At 38.0% G+C, this 26,084-nt stretch overlaps 1 protein-coding gene across 1 annotated transcript; it reads left to right on the forward strand.

Moving 5' to 3' along the window:
* Positions 1-669: 669 nt before the first annotated feature.
* Positions 670-25,744, forward strand: COQ3 (coenzyme Q3, methyltransferase). The gene is made up of 7 exons (XM_005902604.3): positions 670-1,101; positions 10,821-10,947; positions 12,471-12,623; positions 14,928-15,027; positions 19,732-19,974; positions 23,155-23,314; positions 24,594-25,744. Exons 1-7 carry the CDS (start codon positions 993-995, stop codon positions 24,812-24,814), a joined length of 1,113 nt encoding a protein of 370 aa, XP_005902666.1. The 5' UTR covers positions 670-992; the 3' UTR covers positions 24,815-25,744.
* The last annotated feature ends 340 nt before the right edge of the window (positions 25,745-26,084 follow it).

Raw genomic sequence — 26,084 nt, forward strand, 5'->3', positions numbered from 1 at the left:
TTCACTAATTCACCAATCTGACTCTGTCGGTAAAAAATGTGCAGTGATTTTTTTTTTTTTTGCCTTTAATGTTGGAAATTTAGCATTGTTCTTACCCAAGAAAAGGCTGTTGCTGCTGCTGCTAAGTCGCTTCAGTCGTGTCCGACTCTCTGCGACCCCATAGACGGCAGCCCACCAGGGTCCCCCGTCCCTGGGATTCTCCAGGCAAGAACACTGGAGTGGGTTGCCATTTCCTTTTCCAATGCATGAAAGTGAAAAGTGAAAGTGAAGTCGCTCAGTCGTGTCCGACTCTTAGCGACCCCATGGACTGCAGCCCACCAGGCTCCTCCATCCATGGGATTTTCCAGGCAAGAGTACTGGAGTGGGGTGCCATTGCCTCCTCCGAGGAAAGGCTGTTACACAGAAGTAAAATGTAAATGATTGCCTGTTCTAATTCTTAAGTGAAGTTGCCTAGCCTGAGTGACTTAACCGTTCCCTGCTACATACTGTGTGCCCTGTCTGGAATATTATCAGGTCACTCACGGAAAATAAAATTTTCAATTTAGATTTCGGGCCCTCTGACATTTGAGTGCCTTGAAAGGGGGAACAATATTCCCCTTTAAGAAAGAAATGCTTCGGACCTTTTGTGATTCTCTTAGGGTCAGTGTCTTCTAGATAGGAGTATAAATGTCCTTGGGAGACATCTGTTAAGTATGAAATAATTAGAGCTATACAGGAATAAAAGCTAGCTCATGCAGCTCTAAGTGGCTGCTTGAAGGTGGTCTGATGGCTGCTTTGAGAGGTCATATAGGATTAGGCATAGTGAAACATGAGAATGCAAGCGTTCTATAGTCTAACTGAAAGCCTAGTTTGACATTGAACGTGAACACTAATTACAGCCACACATCTATAATATCCACCACAGTGACCATGACTAAGATGCCTCTCGGAACCTTTCTGTTGAGGATCTTTTGTGGGAGGGACCGGAAGAGAGGCGGATCCGTTCTGTCGTGATGTGGGGAGGAAGCAAGCTAAGCTCCTCCGGGAGTCGATTTTTAGGAGGACTTCGATCGGGATTCCAGAGCACACAGGTTGACTCTTCTCGCTTAACTACGTCGGCGGGTGAGTGTGTGTATGTTTGTGTGTGTGTCGCGCTCACGAAGCCCTTGGAGCGGACAGATTGTTCTGCGCAGACGCGGTAGAGGACGGCCCGCTGGGTTCCGCACGGGTTGCGCCAAAAATCTGTGTCTTCGGTGGTAGTCCTTCTTGTGTGTTGAACGCCCGGCCTAGGCTCTTACCCTCCCTTTCCCAGAGGCTGGGAAAAGTAGCTGAAGACTAGTGGTCCTGGCGGAGGCGAGCGAAGGCCACGCGGTCTGCCGCCGTATATTCAGTGACCTTTGTCTTATTTTCATTGAGCTCCTTCCCTAGTAGCCGGCGACAACTGTGTTGCTGGAGTCGCAGGGTCTTTTGCTTTTTTTCTTTTGCCTCAGCGGGAAAGGACGCCAACTGTGTTATAGTTATTGATCGTCTTGTATTTGTGTTTTATTTGCACATATCTTGCCCCTCCCCCTTTTTTCCCAGAGTATAAGGCAGCTATTCTGTTTTTTGATGAATAGGTTAATTCAACAAACTGCGAAAATAAGATAAAAAAATAACTCACTGAACCTGATGCTTGTAGAAGACAGTTTGATTATTTAACTCCCAGTATTAACCAGAAGGTTAAGTTCATCCTTATTTAACAAATAGCCTATGCGAGGCACTGAATTTTAAAGAAGTGATAGCTAAAGGTCATTTTAATAAAATGTTAGTTGGAGCTAAGATCAGGTTATAAAGAACAAAAACTGGGAAACTTAAAGGCCTCCAGCAGAATTGAGAAGTTGTGGGAGTTCTCTGGTGGCCTAGTGATTAGGATCCCAGTGTTTCACTGCCGTGGACAGGGTTCAATCCCTGGTAGAGGACTGAAATTCCACAAGCTGTGACCCAAGCAGTTTAAAAAAAAAAAAAAAAAAAGGTGTTACTGTCAATACAGTGAAAAGTAATGCTGCCTCAATAAAAATCATAGTTTAAATCAAAGTGAAGCCACGTGGTAAATGATTAAATGTAGTGTTAAAAAGGTGAAGACCTAAATAGATGTTTCTCTGAGGAAGACATTTGGGTGACCCACCATATGAAAAGCTCAGTATTGCTAATTATTCAGTTCAGTTCTATCGCTCAGTTGTGTGCGACTCTTCCCGACCCCATGAACCACAGCACACCCCGCCTCCCTGTCCATCACCAACTCCTGGAGTTCACCCAAACTCATGTCCATTGAGTTGGTGATGCCATCCAACCATCTCATCCTCTGTCGTCCCCTTCTCCTCCTGCCCTCCATCTTTCCCAGCATCAGGGTCTTTTCCAGTGAATCAGCTCTTCACATCAGGTGGACAAAGTGTTGGAGTTTCAGCTTCAGCATCAGTCCTTCCAATCAATATTCAGGACTGATTTTCTTTAGGATGGACTGGTTGGATCTTGCAGTCCAAGGGACTCTAAACAACACCACAGTTCAAAAGCAACAATTCTTCAGTGCTCAGCTTTTTTTATAGTCCAACTATCACATCCATACATGACCACTGGAAAAACCATAACCTTGACTAGACAGACCTTTGTTGGCAAAGTAATGTCTCTGCTTTTTACTATGCTGTCTAGGTTGGTCATAACTTTCCTTCCAAGGAGTAAGCGTCTTTTAATTTCATGGCTGCAGTCACTATCTGCAGTGATTTTGGGACCCTAAAAAATAAGATCAGCCACTGTTTCCACTGTTTCCTCATCTATCTGCCATGAAGTGATGGGACTGGATGCCATGATCTTAGTTTTCTGAATGTTGAGCTTTAAGCCAACTTTTTCACTCTCCTCTTTCACTTTCATCAAGAGGCTCTTTAGTTCTTCACTTTCTGCCCTAAGGGTGGTGTCATCTGCATATCTGAGGTTATTAATATTTCTCCCAGCAATCTTGATTCCAGCTTGTGCTTATTCCAGCCCAGCGTTTCTCATGATGTACTCTGCATATAAGTTAAATAAACAGGGTGACAATATACAGCCTTGACGTACTCCTTTTCCTATTTGGAACCAGTCTGTTGTTCCATATGATCTTGCATATGGGTTGAGGGGTTTCAGTGTCAGCAGGATGATCAGGGATGAAATGATGTACTTGAACGTGGACGAGATGAAGGAGTGAGGTGTGTTGATAACCTGGAAAAGATATGCGACAGCAGCAGTTGTAAAGACCCTGAGGTGGAGGCATGTCTGTTGTGTTCAAAGAGCAACAAGGACCCTGCAATTCCACTTCTGGGCATTTATATGGAGAAAAACTTGATCTGAAAAGAAACATGCACCCTATTTTTCATAGCAGCACTGTTTGAATAGCTAAGATGTGGAAACAGACTAAGTGTCCTTTGACAGATGAACAGAAAAAGATGTGGTATATATACACAATGCAGTGTTATTCAGCCTTTAAAAAAATAATGCCATTTGCAGAAACATAGATGGACCTAGAGGTTGTCAAACAGTGAAGTAAGTCAGACAGAGAAAGACAAACATCACATGATACTATTTATATGTGGAATCTGAAAAATTATATAAATGAAACTTATTTACAATACAGAAATAGACTCACAGACATAGAAAACAAACTTACAGTTACCAAAAGGGATAGCAGGAGTGGGGTAGGAGGGAATCAGTAATGAGTTTGGAATTAACATATACACACTAATATATGTTTTATATATATATAAAAAATAGAAAAACAATAGGAACCTACTATATACCACAGAGAACTATATTCAGTATCTTGTAATAACCTATAATGGAAAAGAATCTGTAAAAGAATGTGTATATGTTCATATGTGTGTATATATACATACATCTGAGTCACTGTCTGTACACCTGAAACGAAGACAATATGGTAAATTAACTACATGTCAATTTTAAAAACAGTAAAAAAAAAACAACTACAAATCAGCTTGTATTATGAACTTGGAGATATACAGCAAGAATAGAGATATATTAAAATTTTAGCAGTGATTATGTGAAGTAGAGTTGGTAATCTATGATTTTATCATTCTTTATATACTTTTTGTAATTTTTCAGTAAGTATGTCTTTTATAATCAGAAATTTAGAAAACATACAGTGTAAACATTTCCAATTTTGGGGATTGGACATAAAAGAAATAGATATTTGGGGTCAGGGAAACTTCTTAAACGAGGTATTTAAGAAGCTGTCTTAAAGTTGTCCAGTTGTAGGAGTTGGAGTGGCCAGAAGACCAGCTTGACTATCTGTGAGGAGGTTTCTCAGAAACTGCAAGGTGTTGCTTGAGAAGTATGGTGTGGATAAAGGGCTACAAGTGAGGGCAGAGAATGGCCAGGGATAAGACAGGAGACATTGTAGGTCATGACAAGTACATGAAAGACCACACACACCTCCTGGGATTGACTTTATCTTGAAGAAGTGGGAAATTACTAAAGGAATAACATAATCAGACTTGTTTTTAAGAAATAACACTTGGCATCTGTGTAGAAAGTGGAGTGGAGGCTCAGGGAGGCCTAAGAGTAATCTAGACAGTGACGAATGCTGGAACTACAGCATTGGCAGGTAAAGGGCTTCTGCACTGTTAGCTAAGTACCCGAGAAGTGCTGATAAATGACTTTTTGAATAAATAAAATAAAAATTTCCCTATTCCTTTGAAATTTCAAATACCAGAATGTCACAGTTTCAAGATAAAGAAGGAATTGATATGGGACTTCCCTGGTGGTCCAATGGCCAAGACTCCAAGCTCCTAGTGCAGGGGGCCTGGGTTTGATCCCTGGTCAAGGAACTAGATCCTGCAGGCTGCAACTAAAGATTACTCATGCCATGATTAAGACTCAGCACAGCCAAATAACTTTTTTTTTAAAAGAAGGAATTGTTAGCATCTGTTAATACAAACTTGATTAGTTTCTCTCAGTTATGGCTAAGCGATTTTTAAGGCTGTTAAGAATTCTGGCCATACTGATGACTGAAGGCCTAATTATCTAGAAATGAGATGGGGTGAGAGGGAGATAGGGGTCATCACTGGCTAGAGAGCAAGGACTACATTAAAGTCTTTGAGGCTCAGTTTCATGATAATACCTTATACAGTTGACCCTTGAACAATACAAGTTTGAATTGCACCAGTTTTCTTAAATGCAGATTTTTTTTTCCAATAAATATGTACTCCAGTTACCACACTGTCTGAGGTTGGTTAAATTCAGGCATGTAGGATGGCAGATACAGAAGGCTGTCAACAAAGTTATACCTGGGTTTTTGACTGCGTGCATGCCTTGGCACCCATAACCCCCAAGTTGTTCAAGGGTCAACTGGAAATTCTTATCTATGTATCACAGTTTACATAATTCTCTTCTTTTTTAAAAATATTTTTGTGATGTGGACCACTTTTAAAGTCTTTATTGAATTTGTTACAATGTTGCTGCTGCTTTTTTTTTTTTTTTTTAACATTTTGGTTTTTTGGCATTCCTTCCCCAACCAGGGATTGAACCCACGCCCCCTACATTGGAAGGCAAAGTCTTAACCTCTGGACCATCAGGAAAGTTCCACTTAATTCTCTAATAGCTCATTTACCTACCTAAAGAAATAAAGGAGTTGATAGTTGACCTGGGTCTTAAAAAGTAATACAGCTAGCAATGATGGAAGAGAGAATAACATGAGCAAAAGCCTAGAAACACAAACTTTTTTTTTGAGAACATTGAAGTTAATTTGGGCCAGACTGTAAAGTCCTATAAGACAAAATTTGAAAAACATAAAAATCTCAGGAGAAGAATGTTCGAGACTATGAAAAGGCAAGACATGAAATATAAATAACCGTTTGTCTTAGTTCCACTACTACAACAAAATACCACAAACTAGGCGACTTATAAACAACAATATTATTTTTCACAGCCCTGGGGACGGCAGAGTCCAAAGTTTGGTGTCTGGTGAGTGCTCACACCCCTGGTTCATAGGTAGATCCTTTTTACTCTTTGCAGTCTTTTTATATAAGGGCACTAAATCTAGTCATGAAAGTTCCATCCTTAAGACCTAATCCTGCCCAAAGACCACCACCTAATACCATCACCTTGGGGGTCAGGATTTCAACATATGTATTTGGAGGGGCTATTCAGCCTGTAGCACTACTGGGGGCTTCCCTGGTGGCTCAGATGGTAAAGAATCTACCTGCAATGTAGAAGACCCAGGTTCAATCCCTGCGTCGGGGAGATCTCCTGGAGAAGGGAATGGCAACCCACACCAGTATTCTTACCTGGAGAATGCTATGGACAGAGGAACATGGCAAGCTATAGAGCCAGCACAACTAAGTGACTAACCCTTTGCCTGTAGCACCATTAAACTTAAAAAAAAGACACTTAACTTCACTCATGATAAAATGAGATACCATTTTCACCTATTGGATTAGCAGAGATAAAAAAGTTTGATAATACATTGCATAGGTGGCTATCAACATATAATCAGTGTGGGAAAACCATCCCTAGTATCTCATATTACCCATGCAATTGCATTGGTTCAACATCTGTGAAGGAAATTACAAATTTATAAATACACATGCCAGTTGACACAACAATTCTTGGGGTTTTATATGCAGGTAGTCTCAAAAATGTATGAAGTTACCTGTGTAATTCAATCTTATGTTTTTGGAGTAGCACAAAATTAGAAATAGCCTAAACAAACATCCATTAGTAGAGCACTGCTTAAATACATGATGAAATATAGCCATACAGTGGATTACTGTGTAACTCTAAAAAAAGGAAGTTCTTATACGCTATTGTATAAAAAATCTTCAAGATACATCAGTACCTGAAAAGAGCAAGGTACAGAAGAATGAGTATACTGTGCTACAGTATTTTGTATAAAAGGAGAGAAGTTGATATACAAAGATAAACTATGTATAGAATATCTGGATGCTTACAAGCAAATCTAGTAACATTGGTTGCCTCTGGAGAGGAAAATTGGATAGATATATAGTCAGGAGTAGGAGAGTCATTTTGTAGCTTTTTAATTAAATTTTATTTTGAAATAATTAGACTCATAAGAAGTTACAAAAATAATACAGAGAATTTCCATATGCCCTTCACCCATTTCCTCAGTGATAACATCTTACACAACCATATTATTGGGCTGGCAAAAAAAGTTTGTTAGGACTTCTACTACATTGTATGGAAAAATCCAAATGAACTTTTTGGCCAATACAATACGTTGTCAGAGCCAGGAAATTGACATTGGTATGATACCATTAACTAAACTACAGTCCTTATTTGGATTTCACCACCTTAACATGTGCTCCTTGGGTCTGTGTGTGTTTGTGTCACTACGAATAGAGATTTGTGTAATAATCACCACAATCAGGATATGGAACTGTCCCATAATCACAACAAAAGTCCTGGTACTGCTACATTATAGTCAGATCCTACCAGCAGCCTTAAACCTTGATCTGTTTTCTGTTACATTATATTATTTCCATTATAATTTAGCCATTTCAAGAGTTTTATATGAATGGAATCATACAATATATGCATTTGGAAAAAATTGTTCTGTACTCAGCATAAATACCCTTGAAATCCATCCAACTTTCTGCATATATCTATAGTTAACTCCTCTTGATTTCTTAGTAGTATTTCATGATATGAATATGCCACAGTTTGTTTAACCATTCACCTACTATATGATATTTTGATTGTTTCCAGTTTGGGGCTGTTATGGATTAAGTTTGGAGAAGGCAATGGCACCCCACTCCAGTACTCCTGCCTGGAAAATCTCATGGACGGAGGAGCCTGGTAGGCTGCAGTCCATGGGGTCGCTAAGAGTCGGACACGACTGCTCGACTTCACTTTCACTTTTCACTTCCATGCATTGGAGAAGGAAATGGCAACTCACTCCAGTGTTCTTGCCTGGAGAATCACAGGGACGGGTGGGCTGCCGTCTCTGGGGTCGCACAGAGTCGGACACGACTGAAGTGACTTAGCAGCAGCAGCAGCATGGATTAAGTTGCTATGAAAATTGATGTACAGGTTTTTGTGTGGATTAAATTTTTACTTCTCTGGGATAAATGCGCAGGAATGCAATTGCTAAGCTGCAAGATAAATATGTTTAACTTTATTGAAAACTGCTAAACTCCTTTTCATGGTGTCTGTACCATTTTACATTCCTACTAGCAATATATAAGAGATCCAGTTTTTCATATCTTTGTCCACACCTGGTCATATCAAGGATGGTTAAATTTTAGCCAATTTGAGAGGTATGTAGTGGCTTTCATTTGTATTCTTCTAATGGCTATTGATACTTAATATCTCTTTATGTGCTTATTTGCATCTGTATATCCTCTTCTAAGCACAGAAGAATTGATGCTTTTGAACTGTGGTGTTGGAGAAGACTCTTGAGAGTCCCTTGGACTGCAAGGAGATCCAGCCAGTCCATCCTAAAGGAGATCAGTCCTGGGTGTTCATTGGAGGGACTGATGTTAAAGCTGAAACTCCAATACTTTGACCACCTGATGCGGAGAGCTGACTCATTTGAAAAGACCCTGATGCTGGGAAAGACTGAGGGCAGGAGGAGAAGGGGACGACACAGGATGAGATGGTTGGATGGCATCACGGACTCAATGGACATGAGTTTGAGTAAACTCTGGGAGTTGGTGATGTACAGGGAGGCCTGGTGTGCTGCAGTCCATGGAGTCACAAAGAGTTGGACATGACTGAGCTACTGAACTAACTGACTGATCCTCTTTAATGAAATGTCTTTTTATACCCATTTTATAATACCCACACCCATTTTTTAACTGTATTGCTTATTGTGTTTTGTTTTTTCTGTGGGAGATTTTTGTTTGTTGTTTTTGTTGCATTTTACTGTTTACTGTTGAGTTTAGAGTATATATTCCAGATACCAGTTCTTTATGAGATTTATGTTTTGCAAATATTTTCTCCCATTCTGTTGACTTGACTTTTCTTTTTCTTAACAAGGTGTTTTGCAGAGCATAAGTTTTGAATTTTGCTTAAATCCAATTTAATCAATATTTTCTTTTATGGATTGTGATTTTGGTGTGAGATATGAGAACTCTGTGTGTAACTCTAAGTCATGAAGATCTTAAAAGTTTTATAATTTTGCATTTATATCATTTTGAGTTCAGGTTTGTGTAAGATGTGAGATTTAGGTCAAAATTTTATTTTTTGTTGAGGACATCTAATTGTTTCAACATCATTTATTGAAAAGACCATTATTCCTCCTTTAAACTGCTTTTGCACTGTTGTAAAAAAATCAGTTGGGTAAACTTTTTTGGGGGGGTGGGTCTGTCTTTGGACATTCTTTTCTTGCACTGATATTTGAGTCTGTGTCTCCTCCAGTACCTCACTTCCTTGGTTACTGTAGCTCTATGATAAGTCCTAAAATTAGGTATTTGATTCTTGCAATTTTATTCACCTTTTCCAATATTGTTTTAGTTATTCTGTCTCTTTTGCCTTTTTATATAAATTTTAGAATCAGCTTGTTTATAACTACCAAAAAAAGACTGTTGGAATTATGATAGAAATTGTGTTGAACATATAGATGAATTTGGGGAGGATTTATGTTGAATCTTCCACTCCATGAACATTGTATGTTTCATCATTTATTAGGTTATCTTTGGTTACAGACCTCTGAACATGTTTTGCTGGATTTATACAGCAATGGAAGTATTCTTTTTTGGACTGATTTTAAATGAAAGGACATTTTGAATTGTGCTTTCCAGTTGTTCATTGTTAATGTGTAGAAACCATTGACTTTTTTTGTTAAATTTGTAATGTCCTAGTAGTTTTCTTTGCTCTAAGGTCTATTTTGTTTAAATGTTTATTGAACAACTGAATGTTTTGCTGCAGAGTAATTCATGAAGTAGGCTCTTGTGTAAATTGGAACTTGTAAACTGGATAACTATTTATTTTCAGATATATATATATACATTATACATTATGTATATATTATATATATAATATGTATACATTATATATGTATATGCACATTTTTTTCCTCTGTAAAGAGTATTGAGCATATGTATAAATCAATTTCATGTAGCTAATGTGAAAGTGAGAGAATTTGAATTAGTTTTGATAAATAATCTCAAAATTAATATTGGGGCTTCCCTGGTGGCTCAGAGGTTAAAGAGTCTGCCTGCAATGCAGGAGACCTGGGTTCGATCCCTGGGTCAGGAAGATCCCCTGGAGAAGGAAATGGCAAACCACTCCAGTATTCTTGCCTGGAGAATCCCATGGACTGAGGAGCCTGGTGGGCCACAATCCACGGGGTTGCAAAGAGTTGGACATGACTGAGCGACTATATATACATATGTATACATTATATATATGTGCACATTTTTTTCCTCTGTAAAGAGTATTGAGCATATGTATAAATCAATTTCATGTAGCTAACATGAAAGTGAGATAATTTGAACTAGTTTTGATAAATAATCTCAAAATTAATATTACTCTAGCTTAAAAGGTAATGTAGTTTTAATTTGAATGTAATTTTTAATAATTTTTTACAGCATTATGTGGATATAAAAGCAAATGCATGAAAAACTTTAACACAGGCATTACTTATTTTTGCTAATTATAATTTCAGGAATGTCTGATTAGAGTTAGATAGCAGACTGCATTTTTTTTTTTTTATATAATTTAGAATAAAATACAAAATTAAGAAAAAACCCCTTTTGTTTGTCAATTGTAATACAAGATTGCCATATAAAATAGTTTCTTCAGTTACACACATATCAGGGATTCACACTGTACAATGACATATAGTTTTCTTTTTTCAGTTTATCCAAAGAATCAGCTCAGTTGGATTCTACAAATCAAACCATGGGTTTTCAGTGAAAACAGAATCATGTGGTTCAAATCCTATAGCATAACTTTTGCCTGCCTGAATTGGATGAAAAGTTATAGGTAAGTTTATTCATTACTGTGGCAAATATTTACACAATTATGTATAATAATTGTTTTGTATTGATTGTGTTTAATAAACTATCAGTATAGCTCATGTGGTTTGATTAAGGTTGATTAAGATGCTTAGTCACTCAGAGGTGTCCAACCCTTTGCAACCCTATGGACTTAGCCCACCAGGCTCCTCCGTCCGTGGGATTCTCCAGGCAAGAATACTGGAGTGGGTTGTCACATCCTTCTCCAAGGGATCTTCCCAACCCAGGGATCGAACCCAGGTCTCCCGCGTTGCAGGTGGATTCTTTACCATCTGAGCCACCAGGAAAGGCCTTAAGGTAGCTTTTGTTTATTTAAATATTCTTATTTTTCCAACAAATTTTAAATTTGAAAAATTTCAAACCCGCAGAAAATTTGGATATAGTATAAATCCAGTGCTCACTTTTCATCCATATTCAGTGATAGCTTTCATTTTTAATTTAAGACTATATTACTTGGAGAACTACTTTTACTTCCTCGTAATATCCTTATGACAAGACACAAATAACAGTGCTTAAATCATAAATGTTTTGGGTGCAACATAAATATATAGTGGTTAAGTATACATTCTAGATAGTAAGATTGAATCAAAGTAATATCTTCATGTATTCACATATTATAAACCAGTTTCTAACCTTGTGAAAAATATTGCTTAGAGTTAAGATATGAGCTCTGTTTTCCAAATGCATGCTTCTACTTCTCATAAATGAATGAGTTCCTTTGAGATTGGATGTCTGTAAAATCATTCTTGATCAACTGAGCAACCACCTGCTATTCTCTATTGTAAGTTAATCCTTCACTACCCAGGCTTTGCATGAAGCATGAAAAAGAGGGTAATATTCATAAGATAATGTTAAAGAAAAGTGACATTTAATTCTTAAAAGGATAGTGAGTAATCAGTATAGAATGTACTCTGTGTAGCTAAGAAAAACAAAGTACAAATTTAAATGTCATTACCAATGCTAACCTAACAACCTATTCTGTTACCCAAGAACCTCTGGGGGATTTTTCTATCATGTGCTTTGATATGGGACCTGGTGTAGTGTCTGTGTGATCCCTATTTAGTCCCTATTTGATCCCATTTGATTTAAAAAAATTTAGGTGAACTGTATATTCTTCTAGCCCTTCCCCTTCAGATTATTTATTTGACAGATGTTTCCTGAGCACCCACTATGTTTCAGAAACTGTGATCAGTAAATAGTTACTACTACTACTCCACTACTACAGCTGCTACTATTATGTGACCCAAAAGTCCAAGTTTTATAAAGTTTCATTTTTGTTGTAACTTACTTTGAAAGCAAATTAATTTGTTTTATATATATATATATGCGCTGTAATTATAAGAAAACTTGTTTTGAAATATCAGAAAATGAACAATATATGTGTTTAGAATCTAATAAATTATAAATTAGAGTATCTTTCTACTTAATATATCCCATGCTGCATCTTTTTAAATGGTAATTTTTGCCTGGCTCTTCTTAATGACCTCTTAGGCTCCCTTGGACAAGACCGTACAGTACTTCACGGACCACTGTAGACAGGAATGAGGTGAAGACCTTCCTGGCCCTGGCTCACAGGTGGTGGGACGAGCAAGGAGTATATGCACCTCTTCATTCTATGAATGACCTGAGGGTGCCGTTCATTAGGTAACAACCCAGAAATTCTAGGCCTTTTAAAATACAGCTCTTTTCAATAATTCATTTTCTTTCAAGTTCATTTTTCTCTTGGTTTATGCCTAGGTTCAAAGAACATTGCATTTTACGTTTGCTTTGGAAATTAGGAGGATTCTCTTCAGTGTCCATTATTCAAAACTATTAATTTTTTTTATAACACCACTTAAATTCTAGACTACTTTCATAAATTAACTAGAAGTATTTTTGGTTATTATCAAATTAATTAGAATTAAATCCATATGAAAAGGAATTATGATCCTATGGCATCAAGGTCATTTTATAGCATCTTTGACATTTAGGAAGTTTGATAAAAGGAATGCTACTTAGAAAGTTCAATTCAACAGATTTTTTGAGAACTTAACCTTGTACAGAGCTTGGGGTCTAGACTCTGTAAGAGTATAAGAGCTGCTGAGGTATTCATCATTCAAAACATAGTTCATGTATTTCAGGAACTTAGAGTTTGCTAGGGCAAGGGTTCATCAGAACCCACCTATCACAAAATTGCTTATTCGTTCTTCTGTCCATGTCTTTATTCATTCATTAAACATTTTTCAGTAGCCGATAGGGCAAAGCTCTGTGATCGACCCAGAATATCAGATCAGACTGCCCTTAAGGAACTTCCTGACTGGTTTTGCTGGTTGATATTAGTGCAGCAAGAAGGAAACTACTGGCGTGTTTTTGCTACCACTGAATTAGCGGATCCAGGAACACTAAGGCAGAGAAAAGCAGAAATGTCATTCTGTTAAGCTCAATCAGTGGTTCTCAAGATTAGCCCTGGACTAGCAACATCAGTATCACCTGTGATTTTGTTAGAAATACAAAATTCTCAGGTCTCATGAGGGACCTACTGCTTTGGGGGTCAGCAGTCTGTGTTTTTGGAGAAGGCAATGGCACCCCACTCCAGTACTCTTGCCTGGAAAATCCCATGGACGGAGGAGCCTGGTGGGCTGCAGTCCATGGGGTCGCTAAGAGTAGGACACAACTGAGCGACTTCACTTTGACTTTTCATTTTCATGCATTGGAAAAGGAAATGGCAACCCACTCCAGTATTCTTGCCTAGAGAATCCTAGGGACGGGGCAGCCTGGTGGGCTGCTGTCTGTGGGGTCGCACAGAGTCGGACATGACTGAGGTGGCTTAGCAGCAGCAGCAGTCTGTGTTTTAGGAAACTTTCCAGATGATTCTGATGCACACTTAGCTTGAGAACCACTCTATTCCAACCACTGTGACTCTCTTAGTGAAGACATCACACTAAATAAGACCATCCAGGGCAGTCCAAATTATGGTTAGAAGTGTATATTTTGTTCTAATCATAATTAAAACCATTGAAAGGGAGCAGTATGATTTGAATTATGATGTAAAGAAGTCATTTTGTCCAATGTGTGAAGAATAGATTGGACTTCATTTGAAACGGGTCCTTTCTTTTCTAACATTCCGGAGTTATCTCCTTAACCACTATGTAGGTTTTTCTTAGAAATCAACTAATTTGAATAGCAATAAAAGATATCCTAAGATGTCCTTATTACATAAAATATTTATTTTAATACAAGTATAATTAGAATTCCAACTATAAGTATAATTAGAATTCCAAGTGTAATTAGTAGTCCAACTTAAAAGTTGAGTTTATGATATTTTGGCTATATGTATCTGTGTGTGTGTATGGGTGTATATATGTGTGTGCTTACATTTGTGTATATGGGAAAGTATTATTATGATTATCTTAGAATTAAGTTTACTTGATTTGGATGCCTGTTTATGTGATCATAAAAACACCACTAACTTAGAAGATTAAAGGAGACTCAATTTAGAAGGGAATATAGACAAATTCTGAAAATACCTATCTCCAATCTGCTGCTTCTCAGCCCTGTAAAAATAGCCTATTTGTTGCTAATATGAAATGAATCTAGCAAATACTAACAGTGTAGCTAATAAATGTCTCAGGTGACATGATATCTCAAGTGAATAAAATTAGGTTAATCTAAATGAGATTGTTTTAAAAGGTTTTCTTTAGATTATTACTAAAGTAATAAGTGAGTCATAATTATTACTAGATTATTTCAAGAGCTTTACTCTAAACCTCCTGCTTTTGATTACTAAAAATGTTTTATAAATTAAGCATAATATCATTTTATGCTGAAAATAAAAGATTTTTTACCCCCCAAATCAATAGTCTTAAATAGATTAAAAACAGTTTAATATTTCTTTGAAAATTATACACTTTTAAGACTTTATTGATAAAATTAATAATCTTTTTTTATGTATTTTGAATTTTTTTAAAGAGACAATCTTTTAAGAACAGTTGCTACTCACCAGCCAGGAAAACCTTTGTCTGGGATGAAGATTCTTGATGTTGGTTGTGGTGGTGGATTGTTAACAGAAGTAAGTGATTTACGGCTTTCTTGCCATTTTTATCTGGGAAAAAAATTGAGATGTGGGTTTATGCCTCTTTTATCCTTTTTTTTTCCCACTTACTTTATTTATTCATTTTTGGCTGCACTGGGTCTTCACTGCTGCATGGGTTTTTCTCTAGTCGTGGTGAGCAGGGGCTACTCTCTAGTGCTGTGCAGGCTTCTCCCTGTGGTGGCTTCTCTTGTTGCAGAGCACGGGCTCTAGGGCATGCGGGCCTCAGTAGTTGTGGCATGGGGGCTCCGTAGCTGCAACTCCCTGGCTCTAGAGCACAGGTTACGGCCCTCAGGCTTAGTCGTTCCAGGCCATGTGGGATTTTCCCAGATCAGGGATTGAACCCATGTCTCTTGCATTGGCAGGTAGATTCTTTCCCACTTAGCCACCAGGAAAGCCCCTCTTTTATCCTTTTAAGAAATAATACTGTTCATTTTTTAAAAATGGAAAAGTATAATGTTTTTAATATTTTTATGATTATAAAAGTAATACATGCTTTTTACTTCCTTAAAAGTATATAAATATTTCAGAAAAGTGTAGTGAGGAATTTTTTTTTTACACAAAAATGAAGCACTGATGAAAATAAATAAATGGGACCTAATTAAACTTAAAAGTTTTTTTACAACAAGGGAAACTATCATCAAGGCAAAAAGATAACCTACTAAATGGGAGAAAGTATTTGCAAATGATATGATTGATATGGGTTTAGTATCTGGTCCCATCACTTCATGGCAAATAGTTGGGGAAACAGTGGCTGACTTTTTTTTTCTGGGCTCCAAAATCACTGCAGATGGTGATTACAGCCATGAAATTAAAAGACGCTTGTTCCTTGGAAAGAAAGTTATGACCAACCTAGACAGCATATTAAAGAGCAGAGACATTACTGTGCCAACAACGGTCTGTCTAGTCAAGGCTATGGTTTTTCCAGTGGTCATGTATGGATGTGATAGTTGGACTATAAAGAAAGCTGAGCACTGAAGAATTGATGCTTTTGAACTGTGGTGTTGGAGAAGACTCTTGAGGGTCCCTTGGACTGCAAGGAGATCCAGCCAGTCCATCCTAAAGGAGATCAGTCCTGGGTGTTCATTGGAGGGACTGATGTTGAAGCTGAAACTCCAATACTTTGGCCACCTGATGCGAAGAGCTGACTCATTTGAAAAGACCCTGATGCTGGGAAAGATTGAGGGCAGGAGGAGAAAGGGATGACAGAGGATGAGATGGTTTCATGGCATCACCGACTCAATGGACATGGGTTTGGGTGGACTCCAGGAGTTGGTGATGGACAAGGAGCCTGGCATGCTGCAGTTCATGGGGTCGCAGAGAGTTGGACACAACTGAGCGACTGAACTGAACTGAACCAAAATACATTAAAGCTCATACACCTCAACATCAACAAATAAACAACTTGACTGAAAAACTAGCAGAAGACCTGATAGACATTTTCCCAAAGAAGACATTCAGATGGCCAACAGGCACATGAGAAGATGCTCAACATCCCTAATCTTCAGAGAAATGCAAATCAAGACCACATTGACATATCACCTCAAACCAGTGTGAATGGCTATCATTAAAAAGTCTACAAATAACAGATGTTGGTGAGGATATGGAAAAAGGGAAACCCTAGGACACTGCTGGTGGGAATGTAAATTGATGCGACCAATACAGGAAACAGTGGGGAAGTTCCTCAAAACACTAAAAATAGAACTGCCAAATGACTGAGCAGCTCTCCTCCTGGGCATACATCTGAAGAAATGGAAAACTAATTAGAAAGGATACAGACAGACCAGTGTTCAGAGCAACATTGTTTACAAGAGCCAAGATACGGAAGCAACCTAAGTACCCATCAACAGATGAATGGATAAAGAAGGTGTGATACACAACACACATACACACACACACTGTAGTATTATTCAGCCATAAAAAAGAATGAAAATTTTGCCATTTACAACAACATGGATGGACCTAGAGGCTATTACACTTAGTAAAATAAGTCAGAGACAAATACTGTATGTGGAGTCTTAAAAATAAACAAATGCATATAACAAGACAGAAACAGATTCACAGATATAGAGAACTAGTAGTTGCCAGTGAGAAAAAGGAGGTGGGGAGGGGCGAGATAGGTATAAGAGGATTAAGAGGTACAAACTAGTGGATATAAAGCAAATAAACAACAAGGATATATTATATAGCACAGGAAAATATAGCTACTATTTTATAATAACCTTAAATGGAGTGTACTCTATAAAACTATTGAATCACTGTATGATTATATACCTGAAATTAATATAATATTGTAAATCAACTATACTTCAATTTATAAAGAAAGAAAAAAAGCACTGGTCATTCAAATAGTTTTGAAAATTTTGTTGTCTCTTTCCTCCCAGGATATTAGTCAGTTGCCACTGGTTTAAATGTACTGATAAGCTGTCCTTTTGCACTTGCTTCAGTATCAAAATGTTTGAGTCTTGCAGGCTTTGGGGGCTCTCCCCTTTTTAGGTGCTCTAGAGTTCTTGGAAGAATACTTATTCTCCCTGTGAACAATATTTGCTTTCAGTTCAGTTCAGTTCAGTCGCTCAGTCGTGTCTGATTCTTTGCGACCCCATGAATCGCAGCACACCAGGCCTCCCTGTCCATCACCAACTCCCGGAGTTCACTCAAACTCATGTCCATTGAGTCATTGATGCCATCCAGCCATCTCATCCTCTGTCGTCCCCTTCTCCTCCTGCCCCCAATCCCTCCCAGCGTCAGAGTCTTTTCCAATAAGTCAACTCTTCACATGAGGTGGCCAAAGTACTGGAATTTCAGCTTTAGCATCATTCCTTCCAAAGAAATCCCAGGGCTGATCTCCTTCAGAATAGACTGGTTGGATCTCCTTGCAGTCCAAGGGACCCTCAAGAGTCTTCTCCAACACCACAGTTCAAAAGCATCAATTCTTCGGCGCTAAGCTTTCTTCATAGTCCAACTCTCACATCCATACATGACCACTGGAAAAACCATAGCCTTGACTAGACGGACCTTTGTTGGCAAAGTAATGTCTCTGCTTTTCAATACGCTGTCTAGGTTGGTCATAACTTTTCTTCCAAGGAGTAAGTGTCTTAATTTCCTGGCTGCAGTCACCATCTGCAGTGATTTTGGAGCCCAAAAAAATAAAGTCTGACACTGTTTCCCCATCTATTTCCCATGAAGTGATGGGACCAGATGCCATGATCTTCGTTTTCTGAATGTTGAGTTTCAAGCCAACTTTTTCACTCTCCTCTTTCACCCTCATCAAGAGGCTTTTTAGTTCCTCTTCACTGTCTGCCATAATGGTGGTGTCATCTGCATATCTGAGGTTATTGATATTTCTCCCGGCAATCTTGATTCCAGCTTGTGCTTCTTCCAGCCTGGCGTTTCTCATAATGTACTCTGCATAGAAGTTAAATAAGCAGGGTGACTATACACAGCCTTGACATACTCCTTTTCCTGTTTGGAACCAGTCTGTTGTTCCATGTCCACTTCTAACTGTTGCTTCCTGACCTGCATACAAATTTCTCAAGAGGCAGGTCAGGTGGTCTGGAATTCCCATCTCTTTCAGAATTTTCCACAGTTTATTGTGATCCACACAGTCAAAGGCTTTGGCATAGTCAATAAAACAGAAATAGATGTTTCTCTGGAACGCTCTTGCTTTTTCGATTAGCTTAGAGTAAATTTTGTAATCTTCTATTAGCACAATAACTTTTTGTTTCAATGCTGCATGGTAAGCAGACCTTTGAAAGATATTTTAAGTAACAGTGTAGGTAGGAGTCAAATATCAGTGAGGATCTAGGGGTGTGTCTTACTGTCAAGGTCATAACAGGCAAGTTGACAGTGAGGTTAACAGAGACCTTTGATGCATAACTAAGTTTCCATATGCATAGAACATGTGTTCTTCATATGGCAGTGGGCTGGTTTCTTTTGACATCAATTATAAAATTTCAGGAAATGTAAAATACGTGAAAATACATCCCTTAGAATCAAGAATATGAGGTGTATCAAATGGTAAGTGAGTACACTTTTACTGTATGTGTTCTATGGCTTTTTCAGTGTATTATTACAGATCTTACGTCTCCAAGTTAAAATAATTTGATTTTCACTTTTAATTTGTTAACTAAGGAGTTATAAAATAAATGCTGTGCAGTGTTTTGGTCAAAATTAAGGCTGTGTTTAAAAACTTAGGCATGTCATGGACGTGATCAAATGTCCATGGTTGAAAGAGGTTGAAAGAAGAATTGGCTGTGAAGAGTCGTTTCTAGTCAGTCACAGGAGAAACTATGGAGAGAAAATGTTCCTTAGAGAATTTGAATACTACAAAATTTTGCTCTTTTTACAATGACATGTTTCATTTATTGCACTTCGTAAATATTTTAATGTTGTACTATATGCCTATAAATGTATCTAGAGAATGTAGACAAAAATTTCCTACTATTCGTAAGTAGTTCTTAATAAGTTTTTTGTTGTTGAGATTATTGTTCTCACTTTTAAGCTTTTTATTATGGAAATTATCAAACATATAAACTAGAGAAAATGGTATATTGAACTTCCACATACCCATAAACGATCTCCAATAATTCCCCTCATGCTTAATCTTGTCTCCTTTTTGAGAAGGTTTTTATTGCTAACATGTTCTCTTTTCTTCCTGAGGGTAACGGTTTTTTATGCCATTAGCCTCTAGGGCGGCTTGGGGCTTCAGTCATTGGAATCGATCCTGTGGATGAGAACATTAAAACAGCACAGCACCATAAATCATTCGACCCAGTCCTGGATAAGAGGATAGAATACAGAACGTGTTCCCTGGAGGAGATTGTGAAAGACACTGTAGAAACGTTTGATGCTGTCGTAGCTTCTGAAGTTGTAGAACATGTGATTGATCTAGAAACATTTATACAGTGCTGCTTTCAAGTGTTAAAGGTAAGACTTGCAGAGTTTACTTGTTTGTTTTTTCTTTTGAGTATATGTATGTATCCATAGCAATAAATGTTTTATAATACTTGAAGCCAGGAAGACAGAATTTGGGGACAACATCTCTACTAGAGATTATTTCTGCCTCTCAGCTTGCCCTGAGTCCTGGGGTTTTCCAGATTCAGTATCTTGATGTCCAGGGATCCTGAAAACTCATGGTATTGAACACTGTAATACAAACAATAGATTTACAGTGGTATTTTTCCCTTGGTATAATTTGGATTAAATACCTAATAGGCATTGAATGACAATTACTAAGAAACTAATTTGGATTAATACTTTAAAATAAAAAACATAATTAGCATAAACTGGTTAGCCAGCATTTGTTAAGTCACTCTATATACATGACATGTGTAATAGTTACCAGCTTTAAAAGAAGGAAAGAAAAGTGAAAGTGTTAGTCGCTCAGTTGTCTCTGACTCTCTGTCATGGACTATACCCTGCCAAGCTCCTCTGTCCATGGAATTCTCTAGGCAGGAATACTAGAGTGGGTAGCCTCTCATTTCTCCAGGGGATTTTCCTGACCCAGGGATGGAACCTCAGTCAATTGCATTGCAGGCAGATTCTTTACCATCTGAGCCACCAGGGAAGCACTTGATACAAATAATCTCATTTGATCTTACCTACAACCAGGTGAAGAGTGTAAGGCAGGCATTCTGAACTCCTTTGACCTGGAGAAGATCAGAATTCGAGAGATGTCAAAGGTCACATGGTCTTTAAGTCAAAGTCACTAGGCACTTACGTGGGACATAAGGCTACATCTTTTTATTTCAAGTCTGGTTCTTTCCATTACATTATTTTGCTTATGTAACTTGCCACAGACTTAGTCCTCTGAAGGTGGTTCCAGTTCTGTTGTTTATATATTCAAGAGGTAACCCCCTAAGTTCAAGAGCTCAAAGGATTAAATGCTTAGCCTTTATCTAAATTTGTTGCTATTGTTGTTCAGTCTCTAAGTTGTGTCTGACTGTAGTGACCCCATGGAAGGCAGCACGCCAGGCTTCTCTGTCCTCCACTGTATCCATGATTTTGTTCAAATTCATGTCCATTGAGTTGGTGATACTATCTACTGTGTCATCCTCTGCTGCCCCCTTCTCTAAACAGAGCTTTTAAAATATACTTTTCCTTTTAAAATAATTTTACATTTATAGATGTTGCAAAGACAGTACACGGGGTTCCTATTCCCATGTGTCCTACTGTTAGCATCCTACATAGTAAGGGTAGGAATTGGTAAGAGCAAGTGTGGTACCCAGGGCATGATGTCCGGGGCAGCACTCACTAGTCAGTGCCAATCCTGCATTTGACACCCCGGAGAGGGAGCACCCCCTTGGGTTTTGTGCTCTAGGCGTCTCACTTGCCTCACCACAGTCCTAGCCCTGAATATAGCCCATGGTATATTTTTCAAAGCTACAAAATTAATATTGATGTTATACTATTAACTACACTACAGACCCTGTTCAATTTCATTCATGTTTGCACTAATGTCGTTTTTCTGTTGCAGGGTCCAATCCAGGATTCTGTGTTGCATTTAGTTACCATGTATCCATAGTCTCCTTCAGTGTGTGTTGTTTCTTGATGGTGTTCCCTCTTAAATGAGCCTTATTAGGCATAGGTCCTATTTTCCAAGCAAAATTCCTGAATTATTTCTTTTTGTGTAGTGTCTCAGTCAGTATGTATGGATGGAGAGTCTTTCACATATACTAGGAATACTGGCAATGTGGAATTTCAAACTAATTTTTAAATTAGTTTATTTTTTAAAAAAAATAAATAACCAATACTCACCACTGTTTCCTTAGAATAAGATTTTATGAAACACAGATTGCTACTGCTAAGTCACTTCAGTCATGTCCAACTCTGTGCGACCCCATAGACGGCAGCCCACCTGTCCCTGGGATTGCCGTCCCTGGGATTCTCCAGGCAAGAACACTGGAGTGGGTTGCCATTTCCTTCTCCAATGCATGAAAGGGAAAAGTGAAAGTGAAGTCGCTCAGTTGTGTCCGACTCAACGACCCCATGGACTGTAGCCCACCAGGCTCCTCCGTCCATGGGATTTCTGGAGTGGGGTGCCATCTCCTTCTCCAGAAACACAGATTAGATATTTATAATTGATTTTTCCCTTAGCTCTATTGAGATATAATTGACATATAAGTGATTTTGAATGATATTTTAGAATACTAAAGTTTTACAGAGAAGTGTTACAATGTGTCATGAAATAGTGTCTGATATTTTAGTTTTAAGGGTACATCCCAATATTTCAGGGCCTTTTCTCATCATTTTTATTTTTGGTTTGGAGTGGTATTTGAGATATTTTCATATATATATGTATATAATCTTAATATTATCTTGGAGGGGCATTTTATCTCCATCAGATGCTAATTAGAATGTTTAAAAGAGCCATTAATGTTTTTGCCATTTGTGGGAGTAAATATGCACGTGTGCGTGCTAAGTATGAACTATAGCCTGCCAGGCTCCTCTGTCCCTGGGATTTCCCAGCCAAGAATCCTGGAGATGGTTCCCATTTCCTTCTCCAGGGGATCTTCTGGACCAGAGATTGAACTCTTCTCCTGTTTGGCAGGTGGATTCTTTACCACTGAGCCACTTGGGAAGCCCAAACACTTTTCATACCTTAATCATTAATGCTTTTGTCAGAGAACACTCACCAGCCTTGCTGGCCTGCGCAAGCTGTGGGGCTGTGTGCTGTGCCAAACAGTTCAGGCACGCTTGGCTTCCCCCCAAGAGAAGGCAGTGTTGACACGTTAAAGCATCAGTGTGGACATGTAACAAGGACGAGCAGCCTCATCTCATTTCTGTACTTTTATTATAAAGTGCTTGGTATGTACAAAAGAGTGTATTTAATATAAACATAAGTCATAGTAACATATGATTTTAGGACTTAGTTGTAAGCACTGTTGCATAAACTCAGTAAGTGCATCTATAGAGGACTGCCTATAACAACGAATTTCCCAAGAGGAAAATAAATATTATTTTGGTAAATTATATTTTATTTACACTTGTGTATCTTAACTGCACTTAAATTATTTGGAAGGGAGGAGGAGGGTGAGGGAAGCCAAGCTTTTATATAGCTGATACTCCTGACATATAAAATTTTACTTCTGTTCATATTGTTTTTAGCCTGATGGTTCTTTGTTCATTACTACAATCAACAAAACCCAGCTGTCCTATGCCTTGGGAATTGTTTTTTCAGAGCAAATTGCAGGTATTGTACCAAAAGGTACTCATACCTGGGAGAAGTTTGTTTCACCTGAAAAGCTAGAGAGCATTCTGGAATCAAGTAAGTATTAAAAATATTTCCAATTTTCAAGGCCTAACTGTACTTTTGAAAGTGAAAGTCACTCAGTTGTGTCCAACTCTCTGTAACCCCATGGACTATACAGTCCATGGAATTCTCCAGGCCAGAATACTGGAGTGCATAGCCATTACCGTCTCCAGGGGATCTTTCTGACCCATGAATCAAATCGAGGTCTCCTGCATGGCAGGTGGATTCTTTACCAGCTGAGCTCCCAGGGAAGCCTTTTAATGTGCCAATGATTATTAATCACAGAACCTAGTACTGAATGAACTAGGCCACTCTTCTTTGGATGTTGGTTATCTCTCCTCAACTAGATCATAATTCCTTAAAGTTAGGATTAGGTATTACATACCTCTTCTCTCTCACCTGTGGCACCTAACCCAGGGTCAAGCAAATCATAGATGATCAATGAATCCTTTTTGGCTATTTAGCTCTCTCTTGTTTAAGGATTAGGTACAAATGTCTTTTATTTCCATATCCTCAGTTTGTCCTGTTGAGGTCATTCTTGAATCAGCTTACCTTACATATTATCTGTCCTGATTCCTTCCTGTGTGTGCGTGCAGGCGTGCGCGCGTCAGTCACTCAGTCGCATCCAACTCTTTGCCATGTCAGTTATATTTTGAACTTGTCCCTTTTTATGTAGTGTTTCATACCAGTTACAACATGCCTTGTAGCATGGTTATTTTGGTATCTGTAATATCTTTCTGGCTATAAGCTCCTTGAAGACAAGACTGTGAATCCATTTTTGTGCTCCCTGTAATTCCTAGCCCTACTGTACACCTCCTGAGGACTTGATTTATCTGTTGAATTCCTGTCAAGTAACAACATTGGTCTGTTCATTTATTTGGCATTTAGTATTCCTCTGGAGTATTTAGACTCATGTGTGTTTCATGCTTTTTGTTCATATAACAGTATATCAATAAACTTGATTTTACTATTATCTGTTCAATGAAATGTAGTAATTTCTGCAAGTTAACATTGTTGGAAATGGAGCTGAAAAAATATTTTAAAGGTGCTTGATTGGAATAGTCACTTGTTGGCAAGTATTTTCTAATAACAGCCAACATTTATCGAGCACTTACCCAATTCCAAATATCATGTTCTGTTGCAGTAAAGAATGAGCTGTAATGGTTACAAAATATTTGTGTCTGTTGAGTTAGAAATCCCCCCTTTTTTTTTAATATGGAGAGTTGTATGAAACTCTTGGCATGTAGAAGGTAAATATTTGTTAAATATACTCTGTTTGATATATATTTTTTAGATGGTCTGTCAGTTCAAACTGTGGTGGGAATGCTCTACAACCCCTTCTCAGGTTACTGGCATTGGAGTGAAAACACTAGCCTTAACTATGCAGCTCATGCCCTGAAATCCAGCCTTCAGGAACAACCAGCGCCTGCCGAGTTTGCTTTAAAGGGGGAAGCAGAAGAGCTCCAAGCTGAAGCCTCCACCAACTCAGGTGTGCAGGAAGACCTGAAGAAATGAAGTGTTTCTAAGGACTATAGTATAATGGCTTGAAAGTCTGATGTTTACAAATACACAGAATATATACTGTTTGTTTTTTGAGACAGGATCATAAAGAAAAAGTCAATAAAAAGGGCTAAAACCTTGGATAAAAGCTTTTGCTGTTTCATCTAATAACTACCTTCAAGGGATTATTCTGTGGATAAAAAAATGTTTTGATGAGGTGTTATGTGATCTAGAAGTTTAAGTTCCTCACCCTTTGTTACATGATGATTATTTAGTTGCTAAGTTGTGTCCGACTCTTGCGACTCCATGGGCTGTAGCCCTCCAGGCTCCTCTTGTCCATGGGATTTCCCAGGCAAGAATACTGGAGTAGGTTGCCATTTCCTTTTCCAGGGGATCTTCCTAATCCAGGATTCAAACCTGTCTCCTGCATTGCAAGCAGATTCTTTACTGCTGAGCAACCCTGGGAAGGCTTTGTCATATAATTAGGGTATACATGTTTCACTTCATCTTACAGATTATATAACATTTTTCCCACATGTATACACACACACACATATATATATATATATACTGTAATATGTTTTAATTTAACCAATCTGTATCATCTATATTCTTCTTTATTTTGTTTTAGTTAAAGGCAGTTATGCTTCTGACCGGTGAAAACCAAATATCATTTTATACCACTAATATTTGGGAAGATAAAATGTATTTTTTCTTATAAATTTTTGTTTTTTGAAAAACAAATTGTTAAATATATACTGAGTTTTATCAAACATTAGAATCAGGAAATTCAGATTATGCTGGGCATATTTCTCTGTACAGTTCTATAAATGTGTCGTGGTGCCTTTTTAAGTAGAAAGGAATTTTAAACAATTTAAAAGTTCATTTATAGGATTTTCTTCTTCAGCTAACATTTTATAATTAAAGTTACTGACTTGAAATATATTTTTATGCTCCTTGAAGTATGATTCTTTGGCTTTTTCTGAAAGCCCAGAATGTATAAGGACTTTGACCAAAAATGACGTAGACCGAATGCATGCTACTCATGTAGGAAGTCAGCTTTTACTTTCTAGCCTTTTTCATGTTCTTTTTTTTAGGTGTATGTGTTTTATTTATTTATTGGCTGCACTGCACAGCTTTCAGGAATCTTAATTCCCTGAATAGGGTTTAAACCTGGGCCCCATGAGTGAAAGTGCAAAGTCCTAACTGCTGGACCACCAGGCAATTCCCTATCCTTTCTCACTTTTAAGCTCATATGTCTTCTGTAATTCTTTGTCAATGCCTG

The sequence above is a fragment of the Bos mutus genome, chromosome 9 (genome assembly GCF_027580195.1).
Source record: "Bos mutus isolate GX-2022 chromosome 9, NWIPB_WYAK_1.1, whole genome shotgun sequence".
Classification (NCBI taxonomy): domain Eukaryota; kingdom Metazoa; phylum Chordata; class Mammalia; order Artiodactyla; family Bovidae; genus Bos; species Bos mutus.

Coding starts and splice junctions, on each gene's coding strand:
- COQ3 (XM_005902604.3), top strand. CDS start 993: ATGTGGGGAGGAAGCAAGCTAAGCTCCTCCGGGAGTCGATTTTTAGGA. Junction 1,102..10,820: donor TCGCTTAACTACGTCGGCGG/GTGAGTGTGTGT, acceptor TTCTTTTTTCAG/TTTATCCAAAGAATCAGCTC. Junction 23,315..24,593: donor AGAGAGCATTCTGGAATCAA/GTAAGTATTAAA, acceptor TATATTTTTTAG/ATGGTCTGTCAGTTCAAACT.